Below are 23,856 nucleotides of genomic sequence, written 5' to 3'. Positions count from 1 at the left end.
CAAATGATCTTTACAAAGTGATTCATAATATGAATGATCCTAATCATAAGCACACTGCTTTGTAATTTCAACACGAAGAATTTTGAGTAAGAGTTCCTACTCATCATTGAGTAGCCAAACATTATTCCCTAAGAGGTCATCATTTGATGGAGGGAGGGACGTTCGGGGGATATGGAGGAAACATAGTATTTATCGATCATATAGTTAGGGCCTTACACCAGTGAGCAGTGGAGAGGAAATTGCCTTGCAGCCCTTGAAGAGCTGGGGGTTCTCTTAAATACAGTATAAATAAATAACGAAGGCAGAAGAAATATTTATTCACAAGAATGAAGAGTTGCCTCAAACTTCATGGTATATACAAATTTTTTTAAGTTACCTTCTTCAATCCTTAATGTCTCGACGTTATACATGTTCACCAATTTTTACCACATATGTATGAATCTACAACTTACAAAATGAATGACGCTAGTTTATTGTTGTTCGAAATGCTCAGTCATTCTTTCAGTGGTGTAGTCATAAGCACCAAGCAACTGCTTCTTAAATCTTGTGAGGTGTAGTCTCACAGTTTGACCTTCAAGGTAAATCTCCTTTGTGTGTTGCCAACCCTTTTTGGTTACACTAGCTGGATTTTTAAGAACAGGATCATCTTTGCCATACTTGTCGTACAACGAGCTCTCTGTGGGAAGAATTTTGTAGCCAATGTAGTTTAAATCAAGCTTTCTTGCAGGTTCCCCAAAGTATGCCTCTGCTGCCCAACTAGTTCCAAGAGGAATCACTTGGATCAACACAGAGCCAGGTCTCATGAACAGAAAATGTGTCATGGCGGCACCGTGAACCCCTATCACGACATCACTCGAATTAAGAACCCAATAAATCTTTGCCAACTCGGTCCTCGAATCAGGTCTCAGAACTTCAACTTCAAACCCAATTTGCTCAGCCATTTCCACCAACAAGTCCTCATTGGTTATTGCTCTTGATCCGTTTCTAGATACGATCACCAGTTTAGGCCTCTCTAATTGATGTGCTTCATGTAGTTTTTTCTTGATTTTTAAAGATCCTACCGATGCTGGAGACACAGAAACAGAAAGCTTCTCTTCTGCTTCTTGTTCGTTAATTAGACCTATAATTCGAGGCCTGTACGCCCTGTCTAGAAGATATTGAAAGTCGAAAATGCTCCTATGTCCCTCCATCAGCGAAGGATCCACAGTGAGCTCGTCGTGAATTCTCAAACCGACAATGGCTTCAGGAAAGCAATGGGTTCTCGTATCTGCACTGAAATCTATTACTGGATAGTCTGATAGTTGTGAAAGAATGTCTCCGTACTTCATAAGCCACCAGTCATGAAAATCAAGAATGACAAACACAACCTTCTTTCTCAGTTCTTGAGAAGTAATGTACAGTGGTATAATCCCGTCGTTGAACTCATGATAAGCATTGCCAGTATAGCCAGCCGTTGAGAAGAACACCGCCGGAACATCATGTTGGACGTCACACTGATGTTGCATCCCTAGAGTATCGTCTTTCTTTGCAATGAGGTCTAATTCAGTGACGGTGGCCATGGTACTTGGTTCCCATTTCCGAGTATACGGTTTGATCTTTTCGTGTTGAAGCCATTCCCCGTTTTCCTCTTCATTTTCCTCGACGATGCTCGAAAGATAGAATGTGAAATTACTTTTATCTCTGGACCTGTAGACAAAGATGGAAGAGGATCCGGAGTGTGTTCTTACATTTCCTTTCAGGATACAAACATCTGATCGAAAATTGCTCCTATCACAAAGTATAGTTCCTGCACCCGCAACATATATAGTTAGTGAAAGTAATTGCAGATAGAAGAAAAGGTAGAATAGTCACGTGAGAAAATAAGCAAGTACACTAATACACCTAAGTCAAGCAAGTTTTACATACTAATTAATGTCATTACAAATGGCAATTACTTTCTCATATTTTTGATATTTTGGGATAGGTCAGTCTGTATTAAACAATGCATTGTAGTTTCTGTTCAGTAATTCTGTGAACTAAAACTATCTTTGTTGTAGCTGTAATTTATCATAATTAAAAAAATTATTGAACTTTAGTATGATTATTAGTTTTACTCATTTTTAAATTATTTTTTACTGTCATTTTCAACTTGAAAATATTTTGTATCAAGATAATTGCTTATGACTTAGGACTCGTTTGGTGAACTAGATGAGATTGGGCGTAGGAATAAAATTGGATTAGCAAGGACTTGTAAGACAAAATTTGTATTGTGGATTCATAATCAATCATGTACAATCATATTCATCTCACATTTTGACACAACAAACAAGAAATTGGACTTAAGTACATTTTAATTGGTCACAACCTATCCTAATCAACCTACCAAACAAGTCCTTAGGATTTAGCCCCGAATTTTGTGCTCCGCCCAAACTCGAGACCCAAGCAAATCCTAAGTTAGAAGCTCTACCACAACTCAAAGAAAAAAATATTCGTAAACCCTAAAACCAAACCACCATGAAACCCTAGCACTCATTCTAAAATAATCAACCATGCACAAACTTACTTTGTTAAAGCCTGAAATAATCAACCCCAAAACCTAAAAGCACACCTAATTTCAAGTCATTTTATTTACAAAACTAATATTATAAATCATGATGCTAAAATCTAATTTAGAGGGTGAATCCAAAGAAATGCATGAATTAAATTTTAAGAGTGATTCTATTTATACACAATATTGATGGCTGGATATCTTTTTTTTTTAATAAATCCAACGTCCTTATTTTATTTATTTTTTCATTTACTTTACTTAATATTACATATTTTATGAGGTGAACACCGTTTTTTAACTGGCTGCGGGTTCAACTGGCATGCTCAACTTGCAGGCTCCATTCATTTGACTTCAACCCCGATAATCAATGGAGCAACTGGATCATATCAACTTGTGGCGGTTCAACTGGAGCTGAATTAACTATAAATTCATTAATTATAATAATTAGAATGTAGGGTTTGGGTTCGAATTGACCATTCACCCCCGTATGAGTTCCACCCTTACAATAAAATTACAAGGAAAGAGAGAGATAGCAGATTAAAAATCAGAGAATTTAAATTTTATCAATATTATCAAAATTGTTTCATATTATATTTTTACGTTATTTTATTAGGAGTTGTTATTAGTGATTAGCAATAACACTCGTTATTTTATCTCTTTTTCAGTATCAACTTGAGTATAATTGTTACTTACAATAAAAAATCAACCCTTTAGCAGTACACTACATAGTACAGATAGTAATACTGTTTAATTAATAAAACTTTGCAAGGTATTTGTTAACAATTTAAAAACACAAACAATCGATCCTAATAGAAGCCATAGAGTAGCAGAGAGCTCTACGTACCGTTGGCGATTGAAGAACCCAAGGGAGCGTATACAACCATATCATGAGCACCAAGGCCTACAAAAGCAAAGGGTACATATTTATTCGTGAATATAGCGGAAAATAAAAACTAGAGGATTCAACTTAAAATCAATTAGCAATAGATATAGAGTCTATCTATTACTTTCCCAATGTGAGATAACTCTCAGAAAAACTGCAGAAGTTTTCAAAGGCAACCTGGAAATCAAATCATTTTCTATGGCTACATCTTAAAAGGGTACTTGAAGACGGAAAGAGGGGGGATTAGGCCATGTAAAAACGCTCTTCTAATAAATTATTGGGCCTGACACGTGAATAGCTTGGTTCTGATACCATAAAAGAGTAAGAACACCCTACTCAAAATGAATTGCATATAAATGGGGAGACCCAATTGCGATACTATATAAGCTAGGGTTTACATATGGGGTACTAATAATCTCAGCATACAAGAAAAACTTAAAGATGCAAAAAGAAACATCAAAATGGGAAAGCAAAGAGAAAAACTTACGTAATAGAGAGAAAGTGGTGTTAAGGTAGAAAAGATGAGGGGCTAATATGAAGCTGCAAGAAAGGAGAGAGAGGAAGACGAAAGTGAGGAGCTTGGGCCTTGTTCTTTTGTAGAAACCAGAGTTTGAAAACTCCATTAGAATGCTCTGACACTCTTCATCCTCTTCCCCTTTTTTCCTTTGCTGGTATCTCTTGTAGTATACCATATTGTTCCTTACTCAAATAACAGCTTAGAGAGAGAGGGAGGGAGAGAGAGAGAGAGAGAGAGATATGAACTTGGTGTGTGTTGATTGAGAAGATGTTTCTTCTCATATATAGCTTCAACTACAGGAGAGAGAAAGATTGAGAGAGAGGGGAATAAGAACAAAAAGGGTACGTGCTGTCAATAAATGAAGACTAATTCATGCGAACAACTTACATGGTATATATTGTCACGATAAAATAAGGATACATAAACAAAAATGTACATACATTTTTATTTCATTGACAATAGTTCATGTTCCATATATATGATCTTCTACTGATTTAGTGGTGGTGCTTTCTATTTGCGGTCTCGTCCATGGAATAATTAATTAATAATAAATATGTAGAATAATGCAACATGTTATATATTAATGTAGTCAATTATTTGCAGTCGTTTTTATTTTATTTTAGTGAAACCTTAATATTGTTGGACTAGGCATCCTGTCTAGATAACTGAAAAAAATTACACGTTGAGAATTAAGTTTAATATAAAGTAGAGGTAGTGGCTGCGTGAACCAATGTCGAGAGACAAATAAGGATTCCGTAGCTGTGTGCTTAGAACTGGATGACATTACATATTATAGATTGACTTTGCATTGGCTTGGTAGTTGGTACTTTTTTAAGAAGTATGACATAACATAATTTGAATTATTTCTTTCCCATTAGATGCTCGCGACTAACATTAAAATAAAATTCTAAAAACTTAAAGTTAGATATTTGTAGATCAACTCTAACTCAAGTTGTAATACATTCGGGTGATTGTGATTGACTCATCGAAGAATTTTTGTGTGTATCTAAAATACTCGCTACATGGTATATTTTTTTCATGTGTTATAATATAAGTGAGCATGAAATGATTGATATGTCTCATTTTCAGAATATATTATTACACCTGCTATACTTTGAGTCGAATTGTACTATGACATTGTTCCAAAGTATACAGAAAAAATTCTCCAATATACAAAATATTTAGTTATGTATTTATTAGTTTCCAGTCAGAATTGGTCCTACTAACGAAGAATTGCCTTTAAGGGTGCTTTTGATATGCGGAAATGAATTCATGGAAAATAATTTTTCATGACCTTTTCTAGATAATGGGAAATACATTTTCCTATTACCATTTTTCGTAAAGATAGGAAAGTAGATATAAATCTAGAGACAAGTTACTATTTTTATTTTTTAATAGAGATAAAATTGGAAAATAAAAGTATGAAAATTAATTATTGGCCAAACTCAACCTAAGCTTCAACTCTCTATTATTTTTTGTTGAATCGTTATCGTATATGAGATTTGAACTGATAACCTCTTTCGACAAATGAAGATTAAATTTGATTTGACAAAATGGTCATTTGGCATTTTATAGTGAACTCCGACAAGTCTTTTATTATTTTATCAACTGTTGTTGTATATATGCAATGGTCATGCAATATTATAAAAAATAGTAATCAATCACGTACGTGAGGGGGCACATTGTCAATTGCTGGAGTAAATCTTCTATGCAGTAAGTTTGCAAGTAACACATGAGTTTACACAACTTGCGGCGTGGGAAAAGTACAACTTTGTGGCTGTTTGTGAGCTTTTCGAGAGCAAATCTCTATGATAAGTTACTTAAGCAACTTGCTCGCTTTGATGAAGACGTACATGATGTGATAAAGCACTAACAAAGCTAGAGATATAAAGCACTAACAGAGCTAGAGATTTTTCAATATGACCAGAATCAGAGCAGTACGTCATATGTTATTATACAAGTGGAGAAAACTTAGGAATTTTATTTTATTCTTTTCACTTGTATAAGGCTTTGTAACCAAAATGATCATTGAGATTTACATAATTCTTCACTTTGGTTCCTGAGATTTGAAATCAATAGAGTTTCGGACCACCATGTCCATTTAGTTATTATCTCTAAACAACCATAACTCGAGTCTTTGAGAAGACCATGGTATAAAATATCGATAATATTGGAAATATCGGTAGTCCAAAAACATGGAAATTTCGATGGAAATATCGGGATATTATTGATATCGATAAAAATTGAATAAAAACCACGAAAATTGTAAGAAAAACTTGGAAATTTTTATTGAAACTTTGGAGAATGTTTATTTAGTCAATTATCTATTAGTTTATAAAAAAATAGAAGGAAATGCATTACATGATGGATTTAACTGATTTAAGTTGATTATACAGCGAGCTGGCAAACACTGTGAGTGTAGAAAATATGTAGTAATTAATGAAAAAAAGATTAAACACACCATAATCATTTATATATAATGATTTACTACAATATTTTACACTTTATACATTGCATGGTAAGATACATGAGTGATTTAGTACCACATAAAGTTCCTATGAGGTTCAAAATTTTCACTATCTTCATCATCTCTATGTGTGGAGTAAGTTTATTATGAAGAGTATTCATCAAATGATAAATCCCCAAAATAGTTTTGCATGTAATTGTTAACATGACACTCATATAAATATAAATATTTTAGCATATTATCACTAAAACATAAGTGATATATGGTGGTTACGGTGTTGGAGGAGTAAAATGGGAGGGGTTCAAATGCCCTTTGTGTTTTTTTTCCCTCCCTTTTTTCCCTTTTTTTTCTTCTTTTTCTTTTTTTTTCCCTTCCTTTACATCGATATTTTTTATATTTTAGCGATATTATACCGATATTTTGACAAAATATTGCTGAAGTGTGAGCGAAATTATCGACATCGATATTTTCCGATATTATCGTCGATATTGTTGATATTTGTACGATATGTACATGGATATGTTTCGAAATATTCTCGATATTTCGTCGATATTATCGATATTTATGACTATGGAGAAGACATAATTAATAGTTTGGAAGTGCTTAATCAACAACTACCTATGAAATGAATCCATGTACTACTGATCAAAACTAATTAAGATGACAACTGTCAACTAATGAAAATGATATTAAAGTATGCTTTCACTTTCACATTTTCTATAGACCTCCAATTCCCAAATTAACTCCTTTTAGACAAGCAAAATAAAGGTTGTACTTGAATAAAAAAAAAAAAGTTGATATGAGGCTTCAAAGCTCAATAGATAACAGTAAAAACTTAGTTTATTATTTGTCCAGTTCATCAATTAATATCATGAAATATTGATGATCTAACTGATGTCTAATTTTCAAAATGTTAGATAGTGATTTGAAATATTTCAAAGGCTGGGACCAATTTAGTTTTCATTTTGTGTACATTTTCTTGTAGAATTCTTCTACATCTCTCTCACAGTCATTCATCAAATCTTCTTCTTCCACCGTCTCCTTCATGTGTTTCACCTTCATAAGTAAAAAAAAAAAGAAAAAGAAAAAAGAAAAAGGGTTATCAAACAAGTTATTAAATAAATGTGAAATGATGCATGGCACTACAAGAAGGACAAAAATTTGAAACAAGTTTATACAATATTTCTTTTGTAGTCCGGAAAATAAACAGTAAAAATTAATTCTAAAAATTGAATACTTGACCATAAAAAATCTAACGGTGAAAATTATTTAAAAAGTTAATCCACTCAATACTTGGTAGGATGGACTACTAAAGACAAACCCATATAAGCTGCCATGTGGTGGAACGCAGACCCAAGAATAATCTGTTTAATGACAGAACTTAGATACAACTTGAATTTAGTTTAGTTAATTAGCCAACTAATTGACTCTTAAAAAAATATAAATAAGTTTGTTTGTTTAAAAGGTACTTACAATTTCATTAAGCTTGCTGGCTGATGGCTAACCAAACAAGCTAAACAAATACAACTTTTATTTTTTGTTTTTCTTTGTTTAATATTGTAGACAATTGCAACGACTGATTGTATTCTTTTATTTTTGTTGTTGTGAATGCAGAAATTTTCATCTCATAAAATAATATATATATATATATATATATATATATATGTGTAAAATAGATGACAATGTTGTAGGTATAATTTACTGAATAATTATGGAGGCCATAAAGAGAGAGGGTGTGGCATAGAGAGAGAAGAGAGATGTGTAATTGTGAGGTGTGTTCTATTCCACCCCATTGTGCTTTTATTTATAGTAGTAGGATAGGTAAAATCCTTACCCTTTTATGATTACAACTCTTAATAGGTAATCAACTCTTAATAGGAATATATGAGATATTCCTAGATTCACTAGGATTTACACCATCACATTCCTAATCTAATAGGACTGCAACACTCTCTCTTGAGTGTGTAAATACCCAAGTAAATGGTGCATCAGGTCTTCAATGATGAAGTAAGCACAGTTGATGAAGTCGTCGGCACAATGAGAAAATGTGAATCTCAGATCAATGGATGAATGCATAAAAAGTAAAATTCACAAAACCTTGCTATGGTAAAACCCAAGGTGGGAGAAAAACTCATAGTCTAAGGAGAAAAGTGAAAAGTTGCAGTAAGTCAAAACTATACGTCTTTTGGATGCAAGTAAAATAGCTCACAAGGGTATGATCAGCCCAGGATGGGTGCCTCGTTAAAACCTAGTTAGGTATCAAAAGCCCAGTGGGAAAAATGCTCCTAATTATATGTAAAAAGAGTACATTAAGATCAAGTGAGTATGCTTCCGGATACTCCCCCAAGTTTGACATAACTTCCAAATGAGAACTATAAGCATTGGATATGTATAGTTAGGCATACCAATTCCTCGAACAAGCTTTTGGAAGGTTGACTTTGACAGTGATGTTGTGTAAAGGTCGATAAGGTTGTCTGGGATCAGCTTACATGACTTTAATCTCCTGACGCTTTGCTAATGTAGATGTGGACGCAAGATGTCTTGGCGTTGACTTCGTTGATGTATCATGTCTTGGTTGGGTGGATACATACGACGTAATCTTCATGGATCGTTGTTGGGACTCAACGATAGATGAAAACAACAAGTACTTCGAATATGCTCAACAAGAACTTCTACCCATGTCTCACTTGTGATGTAATGAAGTGAGGTGAGTCTTGGAACGATTCAAAGATTTTGCAACTAAGATCATATCGTGGACCTCCAAGATATAGTGATATCCCTAACGGTAAAGACATAACCATTTGGGGATTTCGCCTTGTGCGGGTTTGATAAGTAACCTACGTCAACATAACAAACAAGGCAAGCATCATTCTAAGGATCCAGGGAGGGGGGTTGGATCCGCTCGAGATGTAATGGGATTTGCCCTCATAATACTTTCAGGGTACGTCTTTAACACCAATTTAGTGGTTGAATGTAGATGCGGTGCTGCATCCCAACAGCAAAGGAGATGTCCTGTCTAATACAATGAGCTAAGTACAACGAAGTGCAAAGTTGAACTTAGATATGGAATTTTAGATTCCATAACCTCTTCAAGGGTCTCATTTACATATAACGTATGACGATCATAGGTATACTCAAAGTGTAACACATTCGGGGTGTAGTTCGATTGGTAGACCAAAATATCATCAAAACAATGCTTCAACTTCAGGTCAAGGCATAAATAAGTTTTCCTAAGATCCTTCATCTCAAATTCCGTCTTCAAGTACGAGGCAGTTTTCTCAAGCTCTTTTAGAGTCTTAGTGAGATTCATGTTAACGACATAAACTGTAACTCTAGTAATTCAAAATAAGACTTCATAGTTTAACACGCAAGGGCATAATTCATATCCTTGAATGATCAAATAATCACTTAAACAGGTATACCACATCTATTGAATTGTAAGTGAACGCCTCAAACAAGTTAAAAAGGTGTTCCATGGTTTGGAACTATTTGAACCAGTCCATGTAATTCTTCGGGAACTTACATGTAAATCTCCAAGTCTATATCCCTATGGAGAAAACACTAACCACATTTCATAATGTTGCTATTAATCACATGACGTTTGAGAAAAACCTTGCGCCATAAGACGTGCATCATATTGCACTATGTCATTCATCTCGTAACGCTTCCTTTCCCACTTGTAACACAATAGGGTTACCTTGGGCAGTGTAGGAACGATGGGTCCAAAACACACTTTGGTAAGGAATTTGACCCGGATTGTAATTTCGGTTGTCCAATCAGTTATACGTTGTAACTTAATTAACGAAACACAATTCAATATCGTCGCTTTTCATTTATGTCGGTAACTACCATATAAGTGAAAACAACATCGATGGTAATCTCATTTCCATTCCATTTAGCTCATCCAAACTAGTATACTGGACCAAGAACTTCAAGTCTCGGGAGTAATTTGGATTAATCTCATGAGGTGGAAATGATTTAAGACAGCGATTAAGTATGGATTCATTGTTGTGTCGTGTCTTCCCCTTTTAGGGAAGTGAATCTTACAAATCGAATGATCTGTCGTGCTCTAGGCCAAGACAGATTGATTGGCTATCCGTCGGTGTACTGGACCGTCCAACAGGGCAGTATACCTTCCAGGGATGTTGACTAGACGTCTGTTAAGTACGTCTATCCTTGCAGATATGTTTGCAGCTGGTATATGATCTCGTCACTTTAGCTAGATCAGAGGAATGCGTCTAGAGCCACATTCTGAAAGCTAGAATTTATCACACTTGTGCGGTATAGGGATCAAGATGAGACATAATGGGCAACTTCCACATAAATTTGTGCCGTTCTCCAAGAACGTTGACGTTCTTATCTCCCCCTAACGGTGGGAAGACTATCTCATTAAAGTGACAACCTGCTAATAAGCTGTAAAGAGATCGCGTACAAGGGCTCGAAGAGAGCTAATGTGAAGGACAATCATAATCGACAAAGATTCACATCTTTTTTTAGGACCTATATTGGTACGTTGCAGTGGTGCAACTTGGTACATGGAATGCACACCCAAATGTGTAAATACGAAAACATCAGGTTTGTACCCAGTAACCAATTGTAACATCAAAATGGTTGGGTGGCAATAGACTTCAAGAAGGACTAACATAATTGCGTACAAGATTGCATAACCCTAGGCAGAAATTGAAAAACTTGGTACGTTTACCAAAATTCGAGCGATCATTTAAATTGCGCTTTATGATCACTAGGCGAGGCTATTTGGGGTGAACATGGGAATTCAATGTTCAATTATAAACCCAAAATACATGCAATACTTTATCGGAAATCGTCGATATAAACTCTCCGGCATTATCCAGTCTCCCGGACTTTAAGGGATAAGTATGGTGGTGAGCCCTTAATCGGCCAGGAGGTTTAGCAGCAATGTGTGTAGACAAATATGTGACCAGTTTGTCGATTCATCAACCAAAACCATAAGTATTTATATGGTCTGCATTTTGGTTAGATTAGTCCATATATATTCTCTTGAATCCACTGTGAAAAGACAGTCATTTAGTATCTTTGCTAGGGGTGATTTAGAAATCAAATTTTCTAAAACAAGCAAGTTTTGGCAAAGTGTGCTTGTAGGCACAAGATCTTTACTTCAGGTAAGGAGATGCGTCATAGCATCATTGTTCGACGTAAGTGTCCCAAAAGATTATGCCAAAACAAGTAAACTGCTCAAATCACCCGACTCTAGGCCGGTCACATGTGCAAAGATATTTCAGCTAGGAGATAACCTATTGGCCCCAAATCAAAGCTTTAGGCTCATTTTTGGATGTGGTGCAAAGAGATTTCACCTTTTTTTCTTCAATGGTTTCATTGATGATCATTGTTCTCTCGAATATCCTTAAAAACTCAATGACAGGGATAATTTAAGGTCCCTTAAATGGTAATTCAATACCATTCATACAATGAGGAGTGTGCTAATGCTCTTAATCAGGTTGGATAGACTTGAAGTCGTTGTTAGAGATGTGATTTAGGTGTAAAGTTAGTGTACGTAGTATCGCATGCATCCAGACAACTAACTTTCCCACATTCCTACCTAATCATGTGTTTAATTGAATTGGGTCACATGTATTAAGAAACATGATTCAATTAACTCATATTCGAGGACAATATCAATAAGATTATCCATAAGTAAAACAATCACCAAATGTGAATCTAAGAACATGAAAAAATGTTCACAAAGTAAATGGTTTACTAAGGAGACTCGACCAACAAGGTCATCCATGTCAAAATTCTTCTCTTTCAACGATGTTTGGTGGAGCAAAATTAGTCTCACAAATTGGCTACGAGAATGGTACTCCTCAACAACATTGGTAGGGGTACGAACTGGTGCATAACCAATGATCTATTCAATTGAGACAGAAGTAGATTCTGCATGGTTAAGGTTTGGTAATACTATCCCTTATTCTTGAAGTTTTAGGTCTTAGGTACCAAGGATCATGCTTCGGGCATGATGCCACACCTTGGCAGGCCCTGATTCTACCATATGTTGTAAAAACAAACTCAAAATTGGATTATGAGAAAGTATGCCATTCGGTGTATCCCTACCGAAGCAGTGCATCACCATTCGATAGGCTTTGACCGAATTGGGTAGAGCCATTCGATAGACTCCAGCAGAACTGAGTTTATACTATTCGGTAGACTCCAACCAAACTGGGTATATACCTTTCTCTCACGTTTGTGGTAGTAATCAGATCCGAGAATTTGGTAAACTTCCGCTTTCTACACTGCTGCTTCAAGGGCAAGTTAGAAACATGGAAGGACGAGAAAAATATTCTCTTAGTCAAAATTTTATCAGATTTATAAACTTTAGAATCGTACTCATTCATGGACGTAATCATGGTTTGCTTCAGGCAATGTCTTGTACCCCACATAAAGTGGTTTATATTAGAAACGTCCAAATAAGGGAAACCGAACTTGTGACAGTTCAACAATCCACTAATTTGGAGGGAACAATAATATGATTAGTGTTATGGGAATGAATCATCCATAAGCATCAAAGTTAAAACATTCGAGTTCTAAGACATGGTTTTCATGAAAAACGTCGGGTTTTCATGGGTGTATTGTTTTATGAAAACTTCGGGTTTCAAAGGCACTAAATTTGAAACCACATGTTTAATTTAGTTGATGAATGTTTAGTTCATAAAAGAGTGGTTCATGCAAGAACACATAATGCAATATGCTGATTTAAGTGTAGTGGATTTGAGTTTCTTCGGGAACTCAAAGTATAAAAATAAATTATTGAATCGTTAATGTCCAAAAGTGATCTTCAAGTCAATAATTTTGGATTCATTATCAAATTAATGGACCACAGATCACTTTTAATTAATTTAATAGATTGAGAACAAACGGGGTAGATCATAGAAGCAAAAATAATGCTAAAATAATAGCATTGGGTCGAAAATACCACAGCTCAAAATTAGGCTGGGTGTCATGAGCATTGGGCACAGGTGTGGCTGCAATAGTAGCCTATGGGGTGGCTGCAATAGTAGCCTATGGGGTGGCTTCAGGCCACGGGCTGAGTGACAAGAGCCCAGCAACTAAGGCCATAACGCAGGGGTAGGCCCAGAGGCCTACGGGTGCGAAGGAAACCTCAGCTGCAGCTGGGTTTCTAGTTTGGGCCAAATGAGGGCACGAGTCAGGCCTAGCGAAGTGTTGGCCTACGAGTTTGTGCGTGTGAGGACTAAGCCTAACCCCGTGGGCTGGCTGATTGAGGCACGGGCCGTGGTAGTGGCAAATCCCAATAGCAAACTGTTGGCGTAGGCCGAGGTGAAAGGGGACTAGCCCAGCATATGCTTGTGTGGGTCGGGGCTGCAGGCTCGTGGTAAGGAAACCAAACCAGGCACACGGCATGGTTGTCCACATTATGCTGCGAAGCCTAAAAGCTTCGGCAAAGGTTCGAGATGTCAAACGACGTCGTGTCAATGAGGGTTCCCACATGACTGGGCTTCATGCCAGCATGGTGGTCTTTGTGGTAGTGCCATGGCGGTGGTGCCGCAAAGTCCCAATATCCTTTTTTATCAAAATTGTTAGGGTTTTACAAACCCTAAATTTGCTTATGAATATGCTTTGATTCACAATTCCCCAAAGCAATTTAATTGTGTAATGAATGAAACAAATATATATATATATATATATATATTAACAAATATATGAACAAATACAATATATATATATATATATATATATATATATATATATATATATATATATATATATATATATATCGGAAGGTAAATATAAATGTAGGGGGTTCATGCATCATGGAGAATGTTTTCATACTTCATGGTCATTTCAAATATCTTCCTTTATTTTAAGCGTACATAATTGACAGAAAACAACAAAAACCTTTGAATTTGTTGAAGATTCTTCTTGGAAAGCCGTAATTTCATCTCCAATGCGTTTTATCACGTTCAACACAAAAAAAATAAGTTGAATCAATAGCATGTAGATCAATTTAATAAAATAATAAATTAATCATAAAAAGAATGATTAAAACGTAATACTACCCTGATTTAAGAACAAACTCTGTTTAGCGCAGCGTCAAGAGCATGCTGATAACATGTTGTACGCATAATTTACTGAACAATTATGGAGGCCATAGAGAGAGGGAAGGTGCGGCATAAAGAGAGAAGAGAGAGCTGTGTAATTGTGAGGTGTGTTCTATTTCTCCCCATTGTGCCTTTATTTATAATAGTAGGATAGGTAAAATCCCTATACCCTTTTAGGATTACAACTCTTAATGGGCAATCAACTCCTAATAGGAATATAAGAGATATTCCTATATTCACTAGGATTTACAAAATCACATTCCTAATCTAATAGGACTGCAACAGACAAAACGATCTCCAAAAATTTTTTTACAGATAATATTTAGAAAAGATGATAAGAGAATATATGTGACAGCCCTTCCCGAAATATTTAATCGATGGTGTGAAATGTCTATACTGCCCTTAAACGTTGTGTGGTTGTGTGTGTAAATGGGCTAAGTTTTTCTTTGTTTTTGTTTGGTTGCCCAAATCTCGACCACACACACGTGTACACACCCGTTGACCCTCTCTCCCTTCTTCCCTGTCGGATTTTCTTCCATTTTCCGTACAACCCATACGATCATCATCCAACCAACTCCATCTCTCACAGATCGAGTTCGTGGAGATCATTTTCGAGTTCCTTGCAAGCTCAGAAGTAGAGCTATACCATTTGTTTGGAGGAAAAACCTCAGAAACCTAAAAAACCAGAAGTTCAGGTGTAAGGTATAGTGTGTCAAGTGTGATCGTCAAGGTTTTCTTTGGTTTTAAGTCTCGATAAGGTATTTACACTACTTCTTTAGTGATTTGGAGTAGTTTTGGTTAAATTTGGATGTCGAGATAAGCTCATTAGTGGGATTACAGGTGTAGCTGGAATTTCGAGGGATTTTCCAATGACTTTTCGTTGAAGTTAGGACTCCAAAGTGGTAAGGTTTTGTTCCTCTCACCCGAGCTTCATTTTGGTACAAATTTCATGAGTTTTGGATGAAAAACGAAGAAAATATGAAGTTTAGAAAATTTTCCAATTTCCGATGACACAGATGGCGGACGATGACGGAATCTGGGGACTCGCCGAAGAAGAAGGCTAGTATTCCGTCAAAGTTGACGGAATATTCCTAACAGCGTTTGGTATATTTAATGGTATATGCTTATATTTAACGAAATATTCCCTAACACCGTTAGGGAATCCGTTTGGTGTGCCAGGCACGTGCCTACGCATGGCCACGTGTCTGGCTGTGCCTTGGCCGACGCGTGAGGGCGCGTGGGTAGTCACAAAATTTTAAAAAAAATATAGGGTTGTTTGTTAGGTTGAGTAGATCACGTTGGTATATTCAAACACCCCAATTGAACAATGTATGAGAAGTTATTACCTAATTTTGGTTATGTGCTTTAAAATAGCGTTTATATAGTTGTTTCGCATATAGGTGAGACCTATCCTGAGGACGAGCGTAATTAAGTGAGACTTGGGGGCTACGACCTTTCCACATATCAATGAGTGGGTTTTTGGTTTTCAGTATATACTTATATACTTGGTATTTTTCCCAGAAAATGTGTTTAAATGAAATTATGTCTTGAAATGCCATGCCTATTGATTTATGCTTAGACTATGAATTTGTATGGTATGCATAAATGTGATTTGACATTGTGGACGCTGAGGTAAGTACCAGGTGAGTTGTAGATTGTTTATGTAAATGATGATTGTGTGAAATGTGTTGAGAGCTCATAAACCTGCACCCTGGTGTTAGTTCTCCCGTCGATGGTTAGGGCACAGTCCTTCACATGATGTTCACCTCTCGCACCATACGCTCACCTTGGATCCAAGTTAGGTGCACAGTCCTGTCGTACATACCACTATAGGTGGTTCTGACTCGTAGGTGACCCTCGATTATTCGCACAGTCTTCACGTGATCGTAGTACTATAGCGTATTTATTTACACCTTGTTCTGTCCTACATACCACTATAGGTGGTTCCAACTCGTGTGCAGGCATACTTGTTGAGCTATAGATTCAGCCGTACAGGCCACTTTAGGTGGATCTGGCTGATATGTTATTTCTCATGAGTTATTTCACTTGAGTTACTTATTCAGTTATTTGAGATATTTGGCATGGCATTCTTTTGAATATCGTTTTTTGAGCATGGTTTTGAGATATGCATATATTCTATTTTCTGGGAAATTATACAGGTTTTACAGCGAGGGGTTACTATCTTTGATGTTGAAATGGTTTTGGAAAACTTTGTTTTTGCCCACTCACACTTTCTGTTTTGCGCCCTTCTTGGTTTTAGGTAGGAGTGCTTGTTGGTGGCTTACGAGGATTTGACGGAGGTTCTGATAGATTATCACCAGTGTAGGATCACCTTTGGATGTTGTATAATTAATATTCGTCATGTTGAACTATACTTAGGCTACTTATGTTCTGGTTGTGCAATCACACTTAATATCGCACTTACACCTTACCTTATCTAGTGCTCTAGTTGGTTTGGTTTTTGTTTATTCGCATTCCTTATATTAATATTGCTTCCAAACTATGCACATGGCTACGTCACCCTCACGTTATGGCCAGCATGCCTCGATCTAGGTCGGGGTGAGCCAAGGTTTGGTAGTCCTGCATATCTTGTGAATGTTCTAATTATTTTGGTGTCTTATGTCAGAATTATGTTGCCTTGTAAAGAGCCACGTCCTTTCGCTGAGTCTGGTTTCCTTAATATAGCTCAGTTAGGGGAAGCTATAGCTAATGCCATTTAGTTTTCATTTCGCCCTCCCCAAATGACTTCTCTAAAGGCTGTGTATAATTTGAAGTTGAGTAATTTCATGGGTAATGAAGGGTCTAAAAGAACAGAGAAATGGATTAATCATCTTGAGAAGACTTTCTGTTTGATGCATAGATAGGGAAATCTTCTGGAGGATAGGTGGGTTAAGATGCCTACCTGGTTTTTAGGTAAGCAGCCTGCATCCTGGTGGAGACATGAGTCTTATCAGTTATCACCAGAGGAAGCTACCGTTGGGAAGTTTTTAAGCAGTTATTTCAGAAGATATTCATTCTTCCAGAATATATAGATCGCAAAAAGCAAGAATTCACGCACTTAAAGCAGGGAAAGATGATAGCTAATAAGTATTACAGGAGGTTTACTGATTTATCTCGCTATCACCTAGAGGTTGCTACTAATTCGATTGAGATGCTCCGTCATTTTAGGTTGGGTTCTCGAAAGAAGTGGCGTTCTATGGTGACCACAACTTCATGTGCTACTTACCAGGAGTTTTATGATATTTTGCTACAAATTGAAGACTCAGAGAATATGCCTAGTGAGAGTGAGAAGGAAGAAAAAGATGGAAATCAGAAGAAAGATGATAAAGGTAAAGGTCAATTATCTTTGGGACATCATAAGACTCAGAATTTTAAGAGATGTTGAGCTAGTTCCAGTTCTTCAAGTGGGAGTTGGGGTTCCACTAGTGAGATGAGAAGTGGTAGATTTTATGGAGATCCTCATCTCAGAGGCAAAGAGATTCTGGTGGGGTGCACCTTTTTGTCATAAGTGTAATAATCGGCACTGTGGTGGGGAGCGTAGGCGAGGCAGTAGCGGATGCTATACTTGTGGTCAAATGGGGCATAGGGCTAAGTATTGTCCTTAGAATTAGCAGAGGCCCCAACAGTCTTCCTTACCACCACCACTGTCGAGCCAACAAGTTCAAGGATCTAGTAGTTATGGTCAGACGGGTCACGAAGGTGCTTATCATTATCAGGGCGATGTAGCTTTTTATTCTGCAAGGCAGTATCAGTACCCACATGACCCGTATTAGCAGAGTTGTTATCCTCAGTATCCTGGAGGTTATATGCTATATCCGTCGTATTCAGCTGGTGGATCTCAATGGTATCCTGGAGGACAATCCCAGCACATAGAGGTTGCTTCCAGTACTGCGGGATCATCGAGACAGCCTGGTTAGCCAAGTTAGGGGCGAGGTGTGCCGGGGTGAAGTAATCAAGCTAACAGAGATCATGGAGGACGACAGCAAGCCCAGGGACATATTCACCACATGACATTGCAGGATGCTCAGAATAATCCTGATTTGATCATGGGTATGTTAAATATTCTTGGCCATTTTGCTAGAGTATTAATTGATTGTGGTGTTACACATTCTGTTATTTCTCATACATTTGCTCAATTGACACAACCTCATCCTACACCTCTTGGATATGATTTAGAGTTTGCAATGCCTAGAAGAGAGAGATGTTATGTTAGTTACGTATATCCAGAATGTCCCGTGTTAGTGGAATATGTAGTTATGCCAGCTAATCTCGTCCCGTTAGATATTGTGGATTTTGATGTGATTTTGGGCACAGATTGGTCGCATTACAATCGTGCCAATATAGATTGCTACGGGAAAACAATTATTTTTTATCGTCTTGAATTATATGAGGTTACTTTTGTGGGCGAGCGTAGTGGGGTGAGGCATGGTGTTATTTCTGCCATAAAAGTTAAAAAGTTGTTAGAGAAAGGTTGTCAGGGATATTTGGCTCATGTAGTGCTGAATGATAATGTTCCTAGCAATATGGAGGATGTGCAAGTAGTCAAGCATTTTCCTGATGATTTACCTGGATTGCCGCCAGACCAAGATGTGGAGTTCACTATTGATTTACTTCCAGGTACAGATCCTTTATCTTTAACTTCTTATCGAATGGCTCTTGCTGAATTAAGGGAATTAAAAATCCAGTTGCAGGAATTAGTTGATAAAGGTTTTATTCAGCCTAGTACTTCACCCTGAAGAGCTCCAGTTTTATTTATGAGGAAGAAAGACGGAACTTTGAGGCTATACATTGATTATAGGCAATTGAATTGGGTAACAATTAAAAACTATTATCCATTGCCGCATATAGATGATTTATTTGATTAGCTTCGAGGCGCCTGTGTGTTTTCTAGGATTGATTTGAGGTCTGGTTACTATCAATTGAGGATTAAAAGAGAAGATGTTCCTAAGACAGCTTTCAGGACTTGTTATAGTCATTATGAGTTTCTTGTGATGCCATTCGGGTTAACTAATACACCTGCAGCTTTTATGGATTTGATGAATCGAGTATTCCAGCCATATTTGGACAGGTTTGTTATTATCTTTATTGACAATATTCTGGTATACTCTAAGTCTAAATCAGAGGATGTTCGACATCTTACTTAGGTGCTGAAGAGATTAAGGGAACACCAATTATATGCTAAGTTTAGCAAATGCCAATTTTGGCTGGATCAAGTGGCATTTCTGGGACATATCATATCTGCTCAAGGTATTCAGGTGGATTCTCAAAAAGTGGCAGTTGTTGAGAATTGGGAGCAACCACGGACCGTCACTGAGGTACGAAGTTTTCTTGGCCTAGCTGGTTATTATAGACGGTTTGTTAAGGATTTTTCAGTTATTGCATTACCGCTGACGAGGTTAACTAGGAAAGATGTTAAGTTTGAGTGGGATGATAACTGTGAGCAGAGTTTTTAGCAGTTGAAATATTGTCTCACTCATGCACCTGTTTTGGCACTTCCAGATGATAGTGGTAATTTTGTGATCTACAGTGATGCTTCCTTGAATGGTCTGGGATGTGTGTTGATGCAGCATGGTAGGGTGATTGCTTATGCATCGCGACAGTTGAAGCCTTATGAGATGAATTATCTTACTCATGATCTTGAGTTAGTAGCTATCGTCTTTGCTTTGAAGATTTGGAGATATTATTTTTATGGTGAAAAATGTAAGATCTTTATGGATCATAAAAGTCTTCAATATCTTTTCACTCAAAGGGATCTTAATCTTCGACAACGAAGGTGGATTGAATTGCTTAGTGACTATGATTGCATGATTGAGTATCACCTTGGTCGTGCAAATGTGGTGGCGGATGCACTTAGTAGGAAGCCTCAAGGGAGAATTAATGCTTTGTACGCTTGTCATGTTCCTCTTCTTGCGGATTTGAGGTCCACTAGAGTGAAGTTAGGAGTGGAAAAATGAGAGGAAGCCTTACTTGCTAATTTTCAGGTTAGGCCAATATTAATTGATCGAGTACTCGAGGCTCAAATGAATGATGAAGAAATCCAGGAGTTAATTGAGGCAAGAAATCAAGGGAAAAAAAAGATCTTAGAATTCGGGAGATTGACAGCATGCTTATGTAGGAGAACAAAATGTACGTGCCAAACAATGCGGAATTAAAGAAAGAAATTTTGGATGAAGCACATTGTTCGACTTATGCAGTGCATCCTAGAGGTACTAAAATGTATCATACCATTTGACCATTTTATTATTGGCCAAGTATGAAAAGAGAAATTGCTGAGTATGTGAGTAGGTGTGCCATTTGTCAGCAGGTCAAAGCTGAAAGGAAAAAGCCATTGGGATTGATGCATCCACTTTCCATTCCACAGTGGAAATGGGAAAACATTGCCATGGACTTTGTGTACAAGCTTCCCTGTACACAAAATGGTTATGATGGAATTTGGGTGATAGTTGATCAGCTTACTAAGTCAGCACATTTTATTCCAGTGAGGGAGAAATATTCTTTAAGCTGATTAGCTGAATTGTTTATATGGAAAATCGTTAAGTATCATGGAGTTCTAGTTAGTATTATCTCGGATTGGGATCCTAGATTCACTACATTTCAGAAGGCTCTTGGTTTGAGGTTACTTTATAGTACGACATATCATCCCCAGACAAACGAACAATATGAGAGAACTATTCATACACTAGAGGATATACTAAGACCTTTGGTATTGCAGTTAGCCACGACTGGCATCAGCGGTTAGATTTGATAGAGTTTGAATATAATAATAGCTACCATTCGAGCATTGGTATGTCACCTTTTGAGGCACTTTATGGAAAATCTTGTCGTACATCTTTATGTTGGTCAGAGGTTGGTGAAAGAGTTTTGGTGGGCCTTGAGATTGTGAATGAGACTACTCAAAATGTTCAGGTAATTAAGTCTAAACTGAAAGCGGCCCAGGATCATCAGAAAAGTTTAGCAGACAAGCATGCCACTGATCGGGTGTATAAAATTGGAGATTGGGTGTTTCTAAAGTTGTCACCATGGAGAGGTGTTGTTCGGTTCGGGAAGAAAGGTAAGCTAAGCCCTAGGTACATCAGACCGTATCAGATCACCGAGTGAGTCGGTGAAGTTACTTATAGGCTTGAGTTACCTCTCAAGTTGTCTAAAGTGCACGATGTGTTTCATGTCTTTATGCTTCATCATTATGTTTCAGATCCGTCACATGTGATACCTCCTCAACCATTGGAAATTAATCCAGATTTGACTTATGATGAGGAGCCAGTGATGATTTTGGATTGGAAAGATAAGGTTCTAAGGAATAAGACCGTGCACTTAGTGAAAGTTTTGTGGAGGAATCACTCGGTGGAGGAAGCCACATGCGAGATAGAAGAGCGTATGAAGGAAATGTATCCACGCTTATTTTATGGTTATTAATGGTTGTGTGAAATTTCGAGAATGAAATTTTCTTAAGGGGGTAGGTTATGACAGCCCGTCCTGAAATATTTAATCAATCGTGTGAAATGTCTATATTGCTTTTGAACGTTGTGTGGTTGTGTGTGTAAATAGGCTAAGTTTTTCTTTGTTTTTGTTTGGTTGCCCAAATCTGGACCACACACACACACACACACACATACCCGTTGACTTTCTTTCTCTCTTTCCCTCTCGGATTTTCTTCCATTTTTTGTACAACCCGTACGGTCATCATCCAACCAACTCCATCTCTCGCAAATCAAGTTCGTGGAGATCATTTTCAAGTTCCTTGCAAGCTCAGGAGTAAAGCTATACCATTTGTTTGGAGGAAGAACATCAGAAACCCGAGAAACCAGAAGCTCCAACGTGAGGTACAGTGCGTCAAGTGTGATCGTCGATTTTTTCTTTGGTTTTAAGTCTCGAGAAGGTATTTACTACTTCTTTAGTGATTTGGAGTAGTTTTGGTAAAATTTGGACGTCGGGATAAGCTCATTACTAGGATTACAGGTTTAGCCGGAATTTCAAGGGATTTTCCTACGACTTTTCGTTGAAGTTAGGACTCCAAAGTGGTAAGGTTTTGCTCCTCTCATCCTAAGCTTCATTTTGGTACAAATTGCATGAGTTTTGGATGAAAAACGAAGAAGATATGAAGTTTAGAAATTTTTCTAGTTTCCGGTGCACAGACGATGGACGGTGACAGAATCCGGCGACTCGCTGGAGAAGAAGGCGAATAATCCATCAAAGTTGATGGAATATTCCTAACGACATCAGGTATATTTAACGGTATATGCTTAAATTTAACGGTATATTCCCTAACGCCGTTAGGGAATCCGTTTGGTGTGCCAGGCACATGCCTGCGCATGGCCGCGAGTCTGGCCGTGCCTTGGCCAGTGCGTGAGGGCGCATGGGTGCTCGGAAAATTTTTCTAAAAATATGGGGTTGTTTATGAGGTTGAGTATATCACATTGGTATATTCAAACACCCCAATTGAGCAATGTATGAGAAGTTATTACCTAATTTTGGTTATGTGCTTTAAAATAACGTTTATATAGTTGTTTCGCATATAAGTGAGACCTATCCTAAGGACGAGTGTAATCAAGCGAGACTCGGGGGCTACGACCCTTCCACATATCAGTGAGTGGGCTTTTGGTTTTTAGTATATACCTATATACTTGGTATTTTTCCCAGAAAATGTGTTTAAATGAAATTATGTTTTGAAATGTCATGCCTATTGATTTATGCTTAGACTATAAATTTGTATGGTATGCATAAATGTGATTTGACGTTGTGGACGCTCAGGTAAGTACCAGGTGAGTTGTAGATTGTTTATGTGAATTGATGATTATGTGAAATGTGTTGAGAGCTCATAAACCTACACCCCGGTGTTAGTGCTCTCGCCCGTGGTTAGGGCACAATCCTTCACGTGATGTTCACCTCCCGCACCATACACTCACCTTGGATCCAAGTTAGGTGCACAATCTTGTCGTACAGACCACTATAGGTGGTTCTGACTCGTAGGTGACTCGCGATTATTTGCACAGTCTTCACATGTTCGTAGCACTAGAGCGTATTTATTTACACCCAGTCCTGTCGTACAGACCACTATAGGTGGTTCCGACTCGTGTGCAGGCATACTTGTTGAGCTATAGATTTAGCCATACAGGCCACTTTAGGTGGATCTGGCTGATATGTTATTTCTCATGAGTTATTTCACCTGAGTTACTTATTCAGTTATTTGAGATATTTGGCATGACATACTTATGAATATCGTTTTTTTGAGCATGGTTTTGAGATATGTATATATTCTATTTTCTGGGAAATTATACAAGTTTTACGGCGAGGGGTTACTATCTTTGTTGTTGAAATGGTTTTGGAAAACTTTGTTTTTGCCCACTCTCACTTTCTGCTTTACGCCCCTCC

The 23,856-nt window shown here is 37.3% G+C and overlaps 1 protein-coding gene across 1 annotated transcript; it reads right to left on the bottom strand.

The window, feature by feature from the left end:
* Positions 1 to 289: 289 nt before the first annotated feature.
* Positions 290 to 4,262, bottom strand: LOC103425267 (xylan glycosyltransferase MUCI21-like). The gene is made up of 3 exons (XM_070812540.1): positions 3,898 to 4,262; positions 3,372 to 3,428; positions 290 to 1,786 (listed from the first exon to the last, which is right to left on the bottom strand). Exons 1-3 carry the CDS (start codon positions 4,100 to 4,102, stop codon positions 471 to 473), a joined length of 1,578 nt encoding a protein of 525 aa, XP_070668641.1. The 5' UTR covers positions 4,103 to 4,262; the 3' UTR covers positions 290 to 470.
* Positions 4,263 to 23,856: the final 19,594 nt, after the last annotated feature.

This window comes from Malus domestica, chromosome 14 (genome assembly GCF_042453785.1).
Source record: "Malus domestica chromosome 14, GDT2T_hap1".
In the NCBI taxonomy this organism is placed as follows: domain Eukaryota; kingdom Viridiplantae; phylum Streptophyta; class Magnoliopsida; order Rosales; family Rosaceae; genus Malus; species Malus domestica.
Note: the sequence above shows the minus strand (reverse complement) of the source record. Positions and strands in the feature narration are given on the sequence as shown.